At 49.1% G+C, this 16,760-nt stretch overlaps 1 protein-coding gene across 1 annotated transcript; it reads right to left on the reverse strand.

The window, feature by feature from the left end:
* Positions 1-473: 473 nt before the first annotated feature.
* EPO (erythropoietin) lies at positions 474-14,589 on the reverse strand. Its single transcript, XM_061589023.1, has 6 exons — positions 14,537-14,589; positions 13,211-13,684; positions 11,029-11,156; positions 8,590-8,679; positions 8,191-8,358; positions 474-2,483 (listed from the first exon to the last, which is right to left on the reverse strand). Exons 2-6 carry the CDS (start codon positions 13,221-13,223, stop codon positions 2,346-2,348), a joined length of 537 nt encoding a protein of 178 aa, XP_061445007.1. The 5' UTR covers positions 13,224-13,684; positions 14,537-14,589; the 3' UTR covers positions 474-2,345.
* Between the last annotated feature and the right edge of the window lie 2,171 nt (positions 14,590-16,760).

The following is a 16,760-nucleotide window of genomic DNA, read 5'->3' on the forward strand; positions in this document are numbered from 1 at the left end:
AGACAGCAATAATATGGTGGTGTTGGGGAAGCATCGCAGAGCAAGTAATAAAGCGGAATAAGCCCACCACTAATGCACTGTTATTGTGTCAAGAACTGTTGCAGAATACACTTGCAGTAAAACACCCGTCTGGAGGGGCCCTTACGGGATTGTCACCCGGCAATCATCGTTCTAGGCTTCATTGTCTCTTACGGTACAGTGTAGGTAGTAGGGTTGCCAGGTTCAGGGCCTGAGACTGGTCCTGTATCTTTAGGAGAAGAGAAAGTCAGCCAAGCGCAGGTGTTCTTACAAGACTGTAATGGGGAAAACCATAAGGGGGAATTCTCCCTTCCCCCTGCACAACTTTTAAAGATACAGAAGACCTCTTGGAGGCCGGGCCTGGCAAGTTGTGCAGGGGGAAGGGAGAATTCCACCTTTTGGTTTTTCCCATTACAGCGTTGCAAGAACACCTGCCCTTGGCTAACTTTCTTTTCTCCTAAAGATACAGGACCAGTCTCAGGCCCTGAACCTGGCAACCCTAGTAGGTAGGGAATCTGCCCCTCGCAAAAAACCTCCTTGCTGTTGGCACTGCAAACTTTGTGCAGTTCTAAGGTATGATCTGAATTACACCTGTCAGTCACAATATCACCCTTGCCTCTTAACATCTGTTCCCTTCTCAGTTCCTGCACTCATCTGTGAGCGATGCTTTAATATCACGCAGCGCACGCTTATGCATATTTGCTCAGAACTTAAATCCCACTAACTTCAAGGTGGGTTACTCCCAAGTAAGGCCCCATCTGCACTATGCATTTAAAGTAATATCATCCAACTTTAATAGTCCTGGCTTTCCCCAAAGAATCCTGGGAATTGTAGTTTGTTGAGGGTGCTAAGAGTTGTACGGAGATAGAGCTACTTTTATCTGAGTGATTTAACATTCAATCTCTCTTCCCAGGGAACTCTGCAGATTGTAGCTCTGTGAGGGGAATGGGGGGGTGTCTCCTAACAATGCTCAGCACCCTGAACAAACTACAGTTCCCAGGATTAATATAACACTACTTTAAATGTATAGTGCAGATGCCTTCGCGTGCAAAAGGGCTGCAGCATTCAAGAAACGGCTTGCAACTTTTGCTTTCAACATTCACAGCAAAAAGCAAACAAATAGCCCTCCAGAGAGAACCGTGAAAAGAACTGGTCTTCAGCTTCCCATTATCTGGGTGCGTGTGCGTGTAACGGGAACCCACTCCTCCCATGAAACGTTGCATGCTTTCTGCCTGGTTAAAGTGGTGGTTCCCAGAAACCAGCTCTGGATGGTCACCAGCATCACCCTGTTTGAGGCTCTCCGATGCTCATGGGTGTTCCTTTGCTGAATGTGAAGCATCCGTTCCTTCCCCAGCAAACCCCTTAAAATCCTTCTTGCCCTTTCCTTCCCCACCAGACCTTCCTTCCTTCTCTGTGCCACGTTTCTGTCTCCATCCAACCAATCCCCCCTCCCCTCCTCACCAGCCCCCCAAGCAGGCCCATCCCCAGGGCCAGCCTGACTGCTAAAGCAACCCAGCCACTGGGAGGCCTGCTTTGAGGTGCTCGGGGAATGTCACCTGGCGGCACCCACTGACAGCCCCCTTGGCACGCTGCAGGGGGACTTCTCTTGGACCAACCTTCTGTGCCCTGCAGCGGAGAGGTCCTGGGCCTGCCCCATTGCTCAACTGCCACAGCCACTCTGGGAAACTGAGTGCCTTGGGTTGAAGTTTCTTCCATCTCACTTTACTGACTCCCTGCCTCTTTTCCATTCCTCTCTCTGTGGACGTAACTTTTCCTTCGAGGGTAGTGGTTGAAAAAGCTTCGCTTTCATGACGATGGGTGACATGTGTTGCTACTCTCCTCCGAGAAGGACCCTGTTTATGCACCAAGGTGGAGATTTTCCCCTTGAAAATTTGAGGAACGGCGTTGTTGCCGTAAAGTTCAGAACAAAATAGACTTGCCATCTTGCATCAGTCTGTTTGTGCACAAAGCATCTGACATTCCATAAAGCATCTTTCGTTTTCTCCTGGGGGGAACAGGAACTGGGAAGGACAGTGAGCTGACTGGCAGACTCTACCTGTGCATGTGAATGTGTGGGCATCAGCGCCAGCCGCTTCTAGACTGCCATGAATGCGAGTGAGACACACCTTCCACGTTGATAAGAGAACGGCAATCCACGCAGAGCCATTGCGGGGTGTTTGTGCACGTGTGTGTGTGTGTGTGTGTGTGTGTGATTGACATCTGCCAATCAAATGAAGCTGTCACTCAGCTGACAACACAGGAGCACACACCCCCTGCAGTGGGGGCGGCATGCGGAGTGGTGTGGTGATGGGGCAGCTCTCCCTGTGTCACCTGGAGTTGTCTTGACAGGACGCAGCAAGGTAGAGATTGACCTTCCCACTAAGGAAACTCACATAAACACTGAAGAGCTTCCTCACAGTTTGTACACTCAAAGTGCGGGTTGCGATGCCATCTTGGGGGGCTGCCTGCAGGAGAGATGTGAAAAGCAGTGTTTTGTTTTATGGATATCTGTTACTGGACCAGTTTAGGTTGGGGTACATTTGATTTCCCCATGCTGATGCCTTCCGGTTACTTTGGACTACAACTCCCATCAGCACCAGCTAGGATGGCCCTGCTCCCATCAGTACTAGCATCATACATCATAAAGGAGGCCTCTGTCTGTGTCAGCCTCCCCAGATGTCTTGGATTATTATTATTATTATTATTATTATTGTTGTTGTTGTTGTTGTTGTTATTGTTATTGTTATTGCTATCTTTCTTTCTTTCCTCCCAGAAGGAGCCCAGGGTGGCAATAGCAAACAAAGGACAAAACCCGAAAAGCATCTTAAAACATTGTTAAAACAAAACATCTTTTTTAAAAAAAATCTTTCAAAACATGTTTAAAAGCAGAGCTGTGCTGCCAGAAGGCGATGGGAATCCTAGTCCAAAACTTCTGGAGGGCACTAGCTTGGGGAAGGCTGGTGGTGTAAGAGTGTGCAAGCTGTTGGGTTTGCGTTCTCCACTTTCACCCAAACTCTGCCCCCGCCCATGAAGGCTAGCATTGTTCAAACTCAACACTCTCCCTCCCCCCCCTTTACAAGGCAATCAAGATATTTGCCACACATTTCTCTCTGGGTGGAATCTCCCCCCCCCACTCTGGGAAACGGCAAACCAAATGGATCAACTAGGGCTGTATTTTTCAGGGTGCAAAAGGGGAGACCTTGAACCTGCCCAGCCAGGCAGGATTCTGAACAGCTGCCTCTGAAGGCGGACACTGAGCAGGGTGTGCAAGTAAAGGATCCCTGGGAAATTGCTAGTTGGTTCTGGTTGCTGCTGGGGCGAATATGCCAGGCCATGGTGGGGGTGAGGTCTGCAGTGATCTTGCCACAGGAAGGCTTAGCACTGCCAGGCTACCAACCTGGGGAACTGCCATGGTGCAGCGGCAGAACATCTGCCTGGCAGGCAGAAGATCCCAGGTGTAATTCCCAGCATCTCCAGGTAGGGCTGGGAATCTGCCTGTTAAGAAATCGTGGACAGCTGCTGCCAGTCAGTGTAGACACTACTGAGTTAGATGGACCAATGGGCCCAGGACTGAGCCCTGTGGTACCCCACTTGTTACTTCCACCCAGTTTGAAAAAGAACCATTGATAAGCACTCTTTGAGTACAATTCTGGAGCCAACTGTGGATCCACCTGATAGTGGATAGCTTGCTAATCAGAATATCATGGGGCACTTTGTCAAAAGCTTTGCTGAAGTCGAAATATATTGTGTCCACAGCATTCCCACAGTCTACAAGGGAGGTGACCCGGTCAAAAAATGAGATAAGATTAGTTTGGCAGGATTTGTTTTTCATAAATCCATGTTGGCTCCTAGTAATCACTGCATTGCTTCCAAGGTGCCTACAGATTGACTACTTTATAATCTGCTCCAGAGTTTTTCCAGGGATTGATGTTAGGCTGACTGGTCTGTAGTTCCCAGGTTCCTCCTTTTTCCCTTTTTTGAAGATAGGGACAACATTAGCTCTCCTCCAGTCATCCGGCACTTCACCAGTCCTCCATGATTTTGCAAAGATAATAGACAGTGGTTCTGAGAGTTCTTCAGCCAGTTCCTTCAATACTCTAGGATGCAGTTTATCGGGCCCTGGAGATTTGAACTCGTTCAAAGTGATTAGGTATTCCTTGACCATTTGTCTATCAATCTCAGGCTCCAATCCTGCCCCTTCTACTTCATGTTTCCCAGGAGGGTCACAGATCCTTTTTTGGGAGAAGACTGAGCCAAAGTAGGAATTGAGGACTTCTGCCTTTTGTTTGTCATCTGTTAGTGTTTTGCTATCCTCGTTGAGTAGCTGTGCCACCGTTTATTTTCTCTGTCTTTTATTATGGACATACCTGAAGAAAGCTTTTTTTGTTGCTTTTAGCATCCCTCGCTAACTTCAGCTCATTCTCACCTTTAGCCTTCCTGACACCATCCCTGCAATTCAGTGATACCTGCCTGTACACTTCCTTTGTGGCCTAGCCTTCTTTCCACTTCCTGTATGTGTCCTCCTTTGTTTTCAGGTCCTCTCTAAGCTTTTTGTGAAGCCACATTGGCTTCTTCTGCTGTTTCCGCCCTTTTTTCCTTGTTGGAATTGCCTGCCATTGCTCTTTTAGAATTTCCTTTTTTAGAAACTCCCACCCATCATGGACTCCTTTTCTCATTAGGGTGGCTTGCCATGGAACCATACTTACAATTGTTCTGAGTTTATTGAAATTAGCTTTCCTGAAGTCCAGGGTGCATGTATGGCTACTCTCAGCTTTTGCTTCTGTTAAAATCAAGAATTCAAGTATGGTGTGGTCACTTTCCCCCAGAGCTCCTGTAACTGCCGCTTCATCCACCAAATCAACTCTATTGGTTAGAATCAAGTCCAGGATAGCTGATCCTCTGGTTGCTTCCTCCACTTTCTGCAGGAGGAAGTTATCTGCAACACAAGTCAGAAATTTCTTGGAGGGGCCATGTTTGGCAGAATTTGTTTCCCAACAGATATCATGATAATTGAAGTCCCCCATTACTACTACATGCCTCCTCGAAACATTGGCAATTTGCTTTTAAAAAGTTACATTTTCGTCTTCTCCTTGATTGGGTGGTCGATAGTACACTCCAAGCACCACACTCATTACTTGCCCCATTAATTTTAATCCAGATACTCTCAATGGAGCTACCAAGCTCATATTCCTGTATTTCTGTGCAGGGATATATATTTTTAACATATAGTGCGACTCCACCTCCCTTTTTATTCCTTCTGTTCTTTTTGAACAAGTTGTATCTTTCAATTGCTGTATTCCAGTCATGGGAGTCATCCCACCAAGTTTCAGTTATACCTATCAAGTCGTAATTGCCCTCCTGTATTAAGAGTTCAAGTTCGTCCTGCTTGTTTCCCATGCTCTGCGCATTAGTATACAGACATCAAAGACCATGTGATTTATGGCTTGGCTTCCTTACTACATTTTTCTGAGGACTGTTACTGGGTCCTATTAGAGCTGACCTCTCTGTTTCCTTTACTGTGCACAAGCCTTCATCAGTCATTACCACCAAGTTTACGTCTCCTTAGGATTCAGTTTAAAGCCCTCCTGATGAACTTCTTCATGCTGTGGCCACATTCTTCCCAGTCCTTGTGAGATGCAACCCATCACTTGCCAGCAGTCCATCTTCCAGGAAGCATAGCCCATGGTCCCAGAATCCAAATCGCTCACGTTGGCACCACCTTCGTAGCCATTCATTCACATGGAGTATTTTTCTTTCCCTTTCTACTCCTAAGTAGTGGAAGGATGGATGAAAAGCTATCTGGGCCCAAGTCCTTGAGCTTCCTTCCCAGAGCTTAAAAGTCTGATGTGATTTCTTCAAAGCTCCGTTTGGCACTATCGTTTGTTCCCACATGGATGAGGAGAAAGAGATATCTGTGGGTGGGTTTGATGAGTGATGGCAACCCTTCTATCACATCTCTAATCTGTCCTCCTGGTAGATAGCATACCTGGGGAGTCCATGGATCTTCTCAGCATACTTGGGTTTCGATTCCACGCAGTAGGGAGTCTCCCACTACTAGTACTCTTTTCTTGTTGTTGTGGGGTGTGGTTTTATTGCTCCTGCCTGATTGAGCTTCAGCCTCTTGGTCGTTGTCGCATGGCGTCTCCTGTAATTCTTCCACCACAGGCTGTTCTCCAGTCTCCTCCTCAAGAGGTTGAAAGCGGTTCCATAGCTCCACTGGTGAAGGGGGTCTTCTAGCTCTTCTGCTCCTCTCACCCTTTCCCACGGAGTTTCCTCCACTTGGTTGTTCCTCTCCAAAGCAGTCTCCTCTTCTGCTACCACTTGCTGTTGCTCTTCCACCTCCACTTCTCTTTGCTGCTGTTGTTCCAGCATTCTGTCTAAGAACTCTTCATCTTCTCTTATAGTCCTCAGTGTGGCCACCTGCCATTCCAGGCCTCTCACTTTTTCTTCCAACAGTGCCACGAGCTTGCACTTGTTGCACGTGTACACCATGTTGTTCTCCGGCAAGAAAACAAACATGGCACACACCTTGCAGGTCACAAACACTGGAGTATCCTTCCCATTCGTACTCTCTTCTACCTTTTGTTTCTTTGTAACTACTTGTTTTGGAGTGGCCTGTGCTTTGTCCTGTCCTACTTCAGGGTAAACTTAAGAGTTCCACTGGTATGCGGTGCGCTGTACAAGGAGAATTAAGGGTTTTTTTTTTAAGGGACCTCCCCCTTGACATCCCCTGTCGAACTCCTTTGTCAAACTCCTCTTTTCTCTCCCTGTTCACTTGCTCTGTTCGCTCTCTCTCTGAATGCTGGCTTGCTTATATCTCCTCACCTGTGGACCAGCTGAGATAGCTCCCTCTGCTCTGCTCAGTTAGGAGTCAGGAAACAGAACATCCATCCATCCATCCATCCATCCATCCATCCATCCATCCATCCATCCATCCATCCATCCATCCACCCACCCACCCATCCATCCATCCATCCATCCATCCATCCATCCATCCATCCATCCATCCATCCATCCACCCACCTATCCATCCATCCATCCATCCATCCATCCATCCATCCATCCATCCATCCATCCATCCACCCACCCACCCACCCACCCATCCATCCATCCATCCATCCATCCATCCATCCATCCACCCACCCACCCACCCACCCACCCATCCATCCATCCACCCACCCACCCACCCACCCATCCATCCATCCATCCATCCATCCATCCATCCATCCACCCACCTATCCATCCATCCATCCATCCATCCATCCATCCATCCATCCATCCACCCACCCATCCACCCACCCACCCATCCATCCATCCATCCATCCATCCATCCATCCATCCATCCATCCATCCATCCATCCACCCATCCATCCACCCACCCACCCACCCATCCATCCATCCATCCATCCATCCATCCATCCATCCATCCATCCATCCATCCATCCATCCACCCATCCACCCATCCACCCATCCACCCACCCACCCACCCATCCATCCATCCATCCATCCATCCATCCATCCATCCATCCATCCATCCATCCATCCATCCATCCATCCATCCATCCATCCATCCATCCATCCATCCATCCACCCACCCATCCATCCATCCATCCATCCATCCATCCATCCATCCACCCACCCATCCATCCATCCATCCATCCATCCATCCATCCACCCATCCACCCATCCATCCATCCATCCATCCATCCATCCATCCATCCATCCATCCATCCATCCATCCATCCATCCATCCATCCACCCACCTATCCATCCATCCATCCATCCATCCACCCACCCACCCACCCATCCATCCATCCATCCATCCATCCATCCATCCACCCACCCACCCACCCACCTATCCATCCATCCATCCATCCATCCATCCATCCATCCATCCATCCATCCATCCATCCATCCACCTATCCATCCATCCATCCATCCACCCACCCACCTATCCATCCATCCATCCATCCATCCACCTATCCATCCATCCATCCATCCATCCATCCATCCATCCATCCATCCATCCATCCATCCATCCATCCATCCACCCACCCACCTATCCATCCATCCATCCATCCATCCACCCACCCACCCACCCACCTATCCATCCATCCATCCATCCATCCATCCATCCATCCATCCATCCATCCATCCCCACTCAGCCCTCACCTGTGCTCTGTGGCCTCGGAGGATTTCTTTGATGCTACGTAGGCAGCTTTCTATCACCTCCAGTTGACGGAGAAAGGGCTGCATGGTTGGCTGTTGGCTTTTGACTTGGCTGATGGCTGCCAAAAGAAGGGATTGGCCTCTCCACACCTCGGATGCCTGCCTTGATCTCTAGCAGAGGGGAGGGAGAGAGAAATAATTTTAGTCAGGGAACAGGCCCAACGGCCATTGGTATCAGCCCCTCTCAGTGGGGCTGGTGGCTCCATGTCAGTGGGGCAGTGGAATCCCCTCTGGGGTTTTGTCTCAACTTTCAAAGATCTCTCAAAGGTGCTTCAGTGGATTCCACTGTTTCGACTGGCCACCCTGCTCTTGGTGACCCTGCCTCCCCCAGATCAAACTCACATTCATTGATCGCCACTCGGGAAAATTGACCCTGGTGTCCAGCACCGTGACACGTTCAGGCAGGTTGCAGGAAGTCTCACAAAGTTTCACCTGTAAAAGGAAGCAAAGTTCTCTTCACAACCATGCCACACATTTAAAGTGCTCTGACCGTCCGACTTAGTCGTCACAGCTCCCTTCAAGGAATCCCAGGACTTGTTGTTTTTAGATGAGCCATGCCGCTGGATCAGACCAAACTAATCCAGCGTCCTGTTCCCACAGGTGCTGATGGGAAGCCCAAAGCAAGGTCACAGACCTCCCTTGAGATATGCTTTCCCAGGAACGAGTATTCAGAGGGATCCTCTGAGCATGGAGGCTGATGGCCATCCAGTAGCCAATTCCCCATGAATTTGCTCACAGCCCTTTGTTAGAAATTCTGAGCTTGCGCCCCACCTAGGGTTGGGATCGATGACTGTTACACAAACCTGAAACTGCTTTTGATACAAAGAAAGGAGCACCATTAAGAATGTACTTTTGTCTAGAGGTGCTGTATGTATTTATTCAGAAAATATTTATAACCACATAGATCATGGAAACCCTCTAAACTGAGCAGTGTTCATAAAACAACAAAAAGCAATTAGCGATAACACAGAGATTAAAAAATCAGCAAAATTTAAAAGCAAATGCTGAATGATATATCTGGACAGAGTTTTTGTTTTTTTTAACTATGGCTTTTTACAGACCATACATTTAAAGCACATGGCTGTTCCCGTCCTCAAAAATCCTGGGAACTGTAGTTTACCTGTCACAGAGCTACAATTCCTAGCATCATTAGCAAACTATAGTTTCCAGAATTATTTGGGAGGAAATCACGTGCTTTAAATATGTGGTGTGACTTTTTCTGGTGCCCATAAGAACATAAGAAGAACTTGCTGGATCAGGCCTAAGGGGGCCCATCTAGTCGTTCTCACAGTGGCCCACCAGATGCCCCAATGGGAAGCCCACAAGCAGGACCTGAGCGCAAGAGCACTCTCCCCTCCTGCGGCTTCCAGCAACTGGTTTTCAGAGGCAGACCATCTCAGAAACAGGACGTCATACTCAGCCACCATGGCTAGTAGCCATTGATAGCCTTTCTGCTACTTAGAGTAGACCCTTTGAAAATAATGAACATGACTAGCTTAGGTCCATTTATTTATTTATATTTATTATTACATTTAAATCCTACCTTTCCTCCGGGAAGCTCAAGATAGCGTACACACACAGCTCTCCCAATTTTATCCTCGCAACAACCCTGTGAGGTAGGTTACGTTGAGAGACAGTGACTGGCCCCCAAGGTCACCCAGTGAGTATCATGGCCAAGTGGAGAATTGAACCCTCCTCTCCCAGGTAGTAGCATAGTGGCAAATTCAGAAGTGCAGGGTTCCTTCACGATAGTCACAGCCAAACCCCCTTCTAAAATTATACAACTGTCTAAGATTATAGAATAATCTGGCCAGGCTTGAGCACTGCTTTCTGCTTCTTTGTCATTGTCACCACCTGGCTGTCCTTTTGCACTGTCAAGATATATGGCCTGAATGACTGAATTCAGTGTCTACACATTTATCTCCTGCTGCTACCAAACTGCTTGATGATGTAGATGGGATGCTATCCCCAGGACTCACTGTCTCTTCTTTTGCAGTTACAGAATTCTCATCCTCCACACCTTGGCTTTTTGAAGTAGGAACTAATAGGAACTCCTTTCACTCTGACTGTTTCCAGTCAGCAGAAAACTACAAGGAAGCAAGCTCAGTCACTAACACACTTCCCTTTCATGCTGATTGACTCACAGGATGCTGGAGACAGAGGGACCCTGCTGGGACCTGGTTCTCAAAAAAGTAAGGGACTAAGACTCCCTGAGACCCTAGGCGACTCCACCCCTGCTCCCAGGTCCTAATCCGCTACTCTGAAAAATACAACACACTGTATGCCAGCTACTGGAAATGGAGGAAGGAGGGGAGAGTGCTCTTGCGCCTGGGTCCTGTTTGTGGGCTTCCCATAATGGGTGTCTGGTTGGCCACTGTGAGAATGGGATATGCTGGACGAAATGCCCCCCTTTATTGATTGATTGATTGGTTGGTTGCATTTGTATACCGCCCCATAGCCGAAGCTCTCTGAGCGGTTTACAACAAAAACATTAAGAACAAATACACAAATTTAAAAACATATTTTTTTAAAAGCAATTTAAAAAGCCTTGGACCGGATCCAGCAGTTGGGAGCTTCTTATGTTCTTACATCTACTCTAACCTAGCTGGATGCAACCCCATGAAACCTCTTTTAAAGGCATCCAGGGTGGTGGCAACCCCCACGTCTTATGGGAGCAAACACCATCGTTTAACTGTGCGCCGTGTGCAGGCAGGAAAAGGGCATCCAGGATCCAAGGCAACAGAGGAAGGAAGCAATGCAAAGAGACTGAGGTGGACGTACGATTTCACGTTCAGCCTTTCTGGCGTCTTGGATGAATTTGTCCATGACACTTTGGTCGCACACGGGTCGCAAGGGAGCGAGGAGAGCTGGGGCCAGGAATCCCAACATTAACAGGAAAAAAATCAGCCCTGGGAGGGAATAAAAGATGAGGTCCTTCTGAGATCTTGTCCTGAGCCGTTTTGCACCTTCCTGCATATTGCCATCCATCAACCCACAACTGGACTGGTATGTTTCTCCAGCCACCGGCCCATCCCTACTTTTCTTAGAATCATAGAGTAGTAGAGTTGGAAGGGGCCTATAAGGCCATCAAATCCAACCCTCTGCACAATGCAGGAATCCAAATCAAAGCCTCTCTATATAGTCTTTTTGCCTGAGTGTCGTTCCCCTTCCCTTTCTTTCACAAGCATCAACAATAACCATTGCCTGTATCTGAAATAGCTTGGAATGCAGCAATTTTAAGGTATGGTGTTTGGAGGTCTGAAAAAAATCCAACCATAGATCCCAGAAAACCATTATTTGGGCCATGAACTCTTCCCAGGGCCCCCAACTTCCCCTCACCCCTTCTGTCATGGCTGCTGCAACAGCGGTTGTTGGCTCCATGTCAGCAGAGCAGCAGAATTCACTCCAGGATTTAGTCTGAACTTTTAAGAAGCTGTCCAGGGTGCACCTTGGACAGCTCCTTGAAAGTTCAAACTAAAGCCCGGAACAGATCCCACTGCCCCACTGACATGGAGCCACCAGCTGCCATGGGGCTCTCCTGTGTTTCATAGTGGCAGGGCAGGCAGAAATATGAAGCCTCCTCTCCACTACCGGCCCCATCTCTGCCCACAGCATAGATGCCAAGGCCATCAACCAGGGGTCGGGATTTGCATGATTTGTTTCTATCGGCATCTTTGCATTTTCGGTCGGTTGCTTAGCAATGTTTGCAATGTTGCAATTCCAAATTCCACACCCGGTTTCAAATGTGGCATTACAGATCCACTTCAAGCTCTCGTTTATCAGCTTGTGGTGTTGACAGACTCCTTATCAGCGCCTTCCACGCCTTCGTGCTTCAACTAATACAGTTTCTCTCCAGTTTGTCTGAAGAAGTGCGCATGCACAATCCGATCTGCGAAAATGTATGAGATTTTTCCTACATCCTCCTGACACACGCACAGCTGCCCCTCTGAGCAACACTCTGGGTGCTCAGAAATGTGGGCATTCAGAAAGGGATGCAAAGAGCTTCCATTTTCTACCTGGAGCAGCCAAACAGCTAAGAGAGTGCGCTGCGAGCCCCCAGTTTGAGTCTCTCCTCTGTCACAAGGTGACTCATTTGTCTTTGAGAAGCCCCTCTCTCTCGTTCCCTGGCCTACCTGACAGGGTTGGTGTTAGAATGGCTGAGGTAATGCCTGTGAAATGCTTAAAAAGTGCAAGGACTAATCCCCTTGCAACACTCAGTTCTGACTCCCTCATTGCTGAGAAATCCTGTCTCTCCATCCCCCTAGCTCCTCTTCCAGGGGACCCAGGTGTTCTGGTTCTAGGCTGCACGCACAAATCCTAGAGACTCCACATAATAGCAAATAACTTCACGAACCCTGGCCGTAACACACACACCCAGTCACCTAACCACCCAAAATAACCCAGTTGCCTGATTTTCTGGTCGCCTGTCTCACAAATAAGGGGTCCCACGGCTACCTAGTCCCCACTCCTCTTCCAACCCCCCTGTTCCCAATCTAAAGCCCCCCTCCATCCCACCACAGACCCTGCCTGCTCTCACCTCCTACCTATGAGTTAATGGCTTGAGGAAGATTTCATGACCGCCAGACCTGAGCCGACCCGTTCTTGACAGATTTTAATGGCAAGATCTCTGTGTTCTACACTTTGGGAGAAGCCAGCAGAGACCCAGGGCAGCAGAGCAAACTGCTTTGCATGCAGATGATCCCGTCATCTCCACTGCAGAAGGGTCAGGGAGCAGACCCTCTCTCTCTGCCTGAGACCCTGGATGGAGGGCAGCTGCCAGTCAGTGCTGGACTGTGACAGGCAACTGGCCTGACCTGGTCTAAAGCAGCTTCCTCTGGCCACCTTGCTACCCCCCCCAGCCAGTTCCTTTTGGCAGTTGCCCAATGGCATCGATCGCCGTGGCTGGCACCACCGAGCTGACCTTCCCCCTTGGCAACCGCAGGAGAGGGCAGACGCTACTCACCAGGTATCCCCATAGCCAAAACGTCATGGTCTTAGGAACTAGCGGACCCCTGGTGCTTCATGGCTGTCCATGGACGGCTGTTTCGGGGGTCTGGCCAGGTCAACTGTGAAGGCTCCACACAAGTGATGGCAGGTGGTTAGGATCCCCCCCTGCGCAGATCACTCAAAGTCCAAGGAAGATGTCTCACTTGATCTGCCACAGTCCACACGGCAAGGTGAGTCTGTCCCAAGCGGTGGCTCTTCTTCACCTCAACGCCAGTTTGACCAAAAGGCCTGTCTTCTCAAGAGCTCTGGTGGCTCTCGCCCTCAGTGTCTCCAGATCCCAAGGGCCACCTGGGCCACCTGATTTCTCCTCCCTCCGAAGGCTCCGCGGCTAGCAGTGGTGGGTCCTGGCTTGCATGTTGCAAGACGCCCCACTTCTCTTTGCACGGGAGGACCCCTTCCCCTTCCTCTGCAGCCCCCAGAGGTCCCAGAGCTGCGCCACCAAGCACAAGAGGAGGCACGGTTAATGTTTCATCTGCTTGATCTCTTTGCTCTGTGTCCACTGTGGCTTTCCCTCTCCCTCTTCCCCACCCCTCAGCCACCGCGCACCCTTCCTTCCCTGAGTGCAAGAATGTCACTGGACAGGGCTGGAGAGAGATGGATAGTTTCCCTCTGCCGGCCGGAAGCCAAAGGGGCTTTTTTCCCCTCGAGCCGACCCTCCAAGGCCTGAAGAGAAAGGCCCATGCCAGAGCAAGCACGTCTCTCCCTGGCCATGGGCCAGCCACAGGTTAAGGCGTGAAGGTGGAAAAGGTCACTGTGCTGGCAGGCGGCCACTTGGGGAGCCGCGAAGTGCCAAAACGCGGGCGCGAGGAGGAGTGCCGCTTCCTCACGCCTGTCCAAAGTGTGACACCCCTCACATGACGCTTGCTCCCCAGAGAACCGATGACAAGCAAACGTCTCCAGGACAGGCCCAGCCAGAGAGGACCCAGGCGTCCACAGCTTTCTTCCCTCCTCCTCGCCCAAAGCATCCTAAGCCTCGGCATGGTCCCAAGTGCAGAGACAACCCACGGAAGACCCCTCCCCAGCAGCAACCCCATATTGTACATGGAAAGCCCATGGCTCCCCCAAAGGATTCTGGGAACTGTAGTTTACCCCCTCACAGAACACCCTTAATAAACTACAGTTCCCAGGATCCTTTGAGGAAACCATGTGCTTTCAATGTATAGTGTGTATGTTTCAAATCTGGCTGTCCGGGATCAGGCCACCCACCCACCCTAACTTCGGGACAGAGACTCCTTCATGGAGGTGTCAGATGCTGAACATCGAGCCCTGTACGCCTCATTACCTCATTCTGTTTTCTATTAAAGCTGTCACCAATGCTCCTCAGCCTTTAAAAAAACTCCTGCATGGCAGGCAAATACCCCACAGGTGAAGCTTGTTCCATGGTTGCTTTGCCCGCCTCCTGAAAGGTTTTAAAATTAGACCATTAGATTTCTAATCTATATTATTGTTAAGAATGTTTTGTTGTTTTGAGAGCTTGCAGAACACTTCAGATACCAATGTTTAATTGGCGTACGTGTGTGTGTGTGTGTGTGTGTGTGTGAGAGAGAGAGAGAGAGAGAGAGAGAGAGAGAGGGAGAGGGAGAGAGAGAGAGAGAGAGAGAGAGAAGGGCACATGCCATGCTTGAGACTGAAATATAGAGTATAGTTCTGGTCACCTCACTTCTAAAAGGATATGGAAGATCTGGAAAAGGTTCTGAAAAAGGCAACCAAAACAATAATGGAACTGGAACAATTCCCCTCTGAGGAAGGTTTGCAGCATTTGCGGTTTTTTGATTTAGAAAAAAAGGTGAGTCGTGGGGGGATATGATAGAGGTGAAGCTGATAGAGAATTCAGGACAGGAAAAGGAAGGATTTCTTCATGTGGCACAGAGTTAAAACATGGAGTTTGCTCCCAGAGGAGGTTGTGATGGCCACCAACTTAGAGGGCTTGAAAAGAGGCTTAGACACACTCAAGGAGGAGAAGTTGTCTGTCAGTGGCCATTCATCAGAATGGGCCAAATAGAGCCTCCATGTTCAGAGGCAGTAGAGCCTGGAGCAACAGCAGACCTTCAGTCTGACACTGCAGGGCTCTGAAGCTCTGGTGTGCATCTGCTATACCTGTCTTGCAGCTCAAGATGCTGTCCCCGTGAGCAAGGTGGGGGGAAAGGCACACTGGACAGGGGTAGGACACCTGCTTGGCATGCAGAAGCTGCCAGACTCAACCCACAGTGTTTCCAGGTAGGGCTGGGAATGTACCCTTTCAGAGACCCTGGAGAGATGCTGCCAGTCAGTGTAGAGAATACTGAAGTAGATGGACCCAAGGGTCTCATAGACTCATCAGAGTCAAAAGGTGTCTATAAGGCCATCTAGTCCAACCCCCTGCTCAATGAGTACCCGACAGGTGCCTGGCAGCTGCCCCTTGAATGTCGCCAGTGCTGGAGAGCCCACCACCTCCCAAGGTCATCAGTCCCATTCTCATAGCGCTCTAACAGTTAGGACGTTTCTCCTGATATTCAGTTGAAATCTGGCTTTCTCTAACTTGAGCCTATTATTCCGTGCCCTGCACTCTGGGATGATCAAGAAGAGATCCGGGCCTTCCTGTGTCTGGCAACTTTTCATGTGCTTGAAGAGTGCTATCCTATCTCCCCTCAGTCTTCTCTTCTCCAGGCTAAACATGCCCAGTTCTTTCAGTCTCTCCTCATAGGGCTTTGTTTCCAGGCCCCTGATCATCCTCGTTACCCTCTTCTGAACCTGTTCCAGTTTGTCTGCATCCTTCTTGAAGTGCAACATTCAAAAGTGGACACAGTACTCAAGACAAGGCCTAACCAGTGCTGAATAAAGGAGAACCAAATGTCACACGATTTGGAAACTATACTTCTGTTAATGCAGCTTAAAATAAGATTTGCCTTTTTTGCAGCTGCATAGCACTGTTGGCTCATATTCAGCTTGTGATCAACAACAATCCCAAGATCCTTCTTGCATGTAGTATTGCTGAGCCAAGTATCCCCCATCTTATAACTGTGAACTTGTTTTTTTGCCCCTAGCTGTAGAACTTTGCACTTATCCTTGTTAAAGTTCATTCTGTCGTTTTCAGCCTAATGCTCCAGCCTTTTGAGATCCCTTTGAATTTTTTTTGTGTCCTCCAAGGTATTAGCTATACCTCCCAATTTTGTATCATTTTACAGACTTAATAAGCATTCACTGCACCTCCCCATCTAAGCCATTAATAAAACGTTGAAGAGCACTGGGCCCAGGACCGAGCCCAGAGGTACCCCACTTGCTACCCCCCCAACTTTAAGAACAAACCATTGATAGCTCAGTGGTAGAGCACCTGATTTGCATGCAGAAGGTCCCAGGTTCAAGCCTAGGCCTTTTCAGGTAGGGCTGGGAATACCCCCTCCATCTGAGACATTGGGGAGACCAGTTCGTGTTGACTACATTGATCTAGACTGACTGTTGGTCTGATTTTCCTGTGTTCCTTGGTGGTAACCCTCTCTCATGTCTGGAATCGCAGATGTGAGGGAGGT

This window comes from Rhineura floridana, chromosome 11, assembly GCF_030035675.1.
Source record: "Rhineura floridana isolate rRhiFlo1 chromosome 11, rRhiFlo1.hap2, whole genome shotgun sequence".
In the NCBI taxonomy this organism is placed as follows: Eukaryota; Metazoa; Chordata; class Lepidosauria; order Squamata; family Rhineuridae; genus Rhineura; species Rhineura floridana.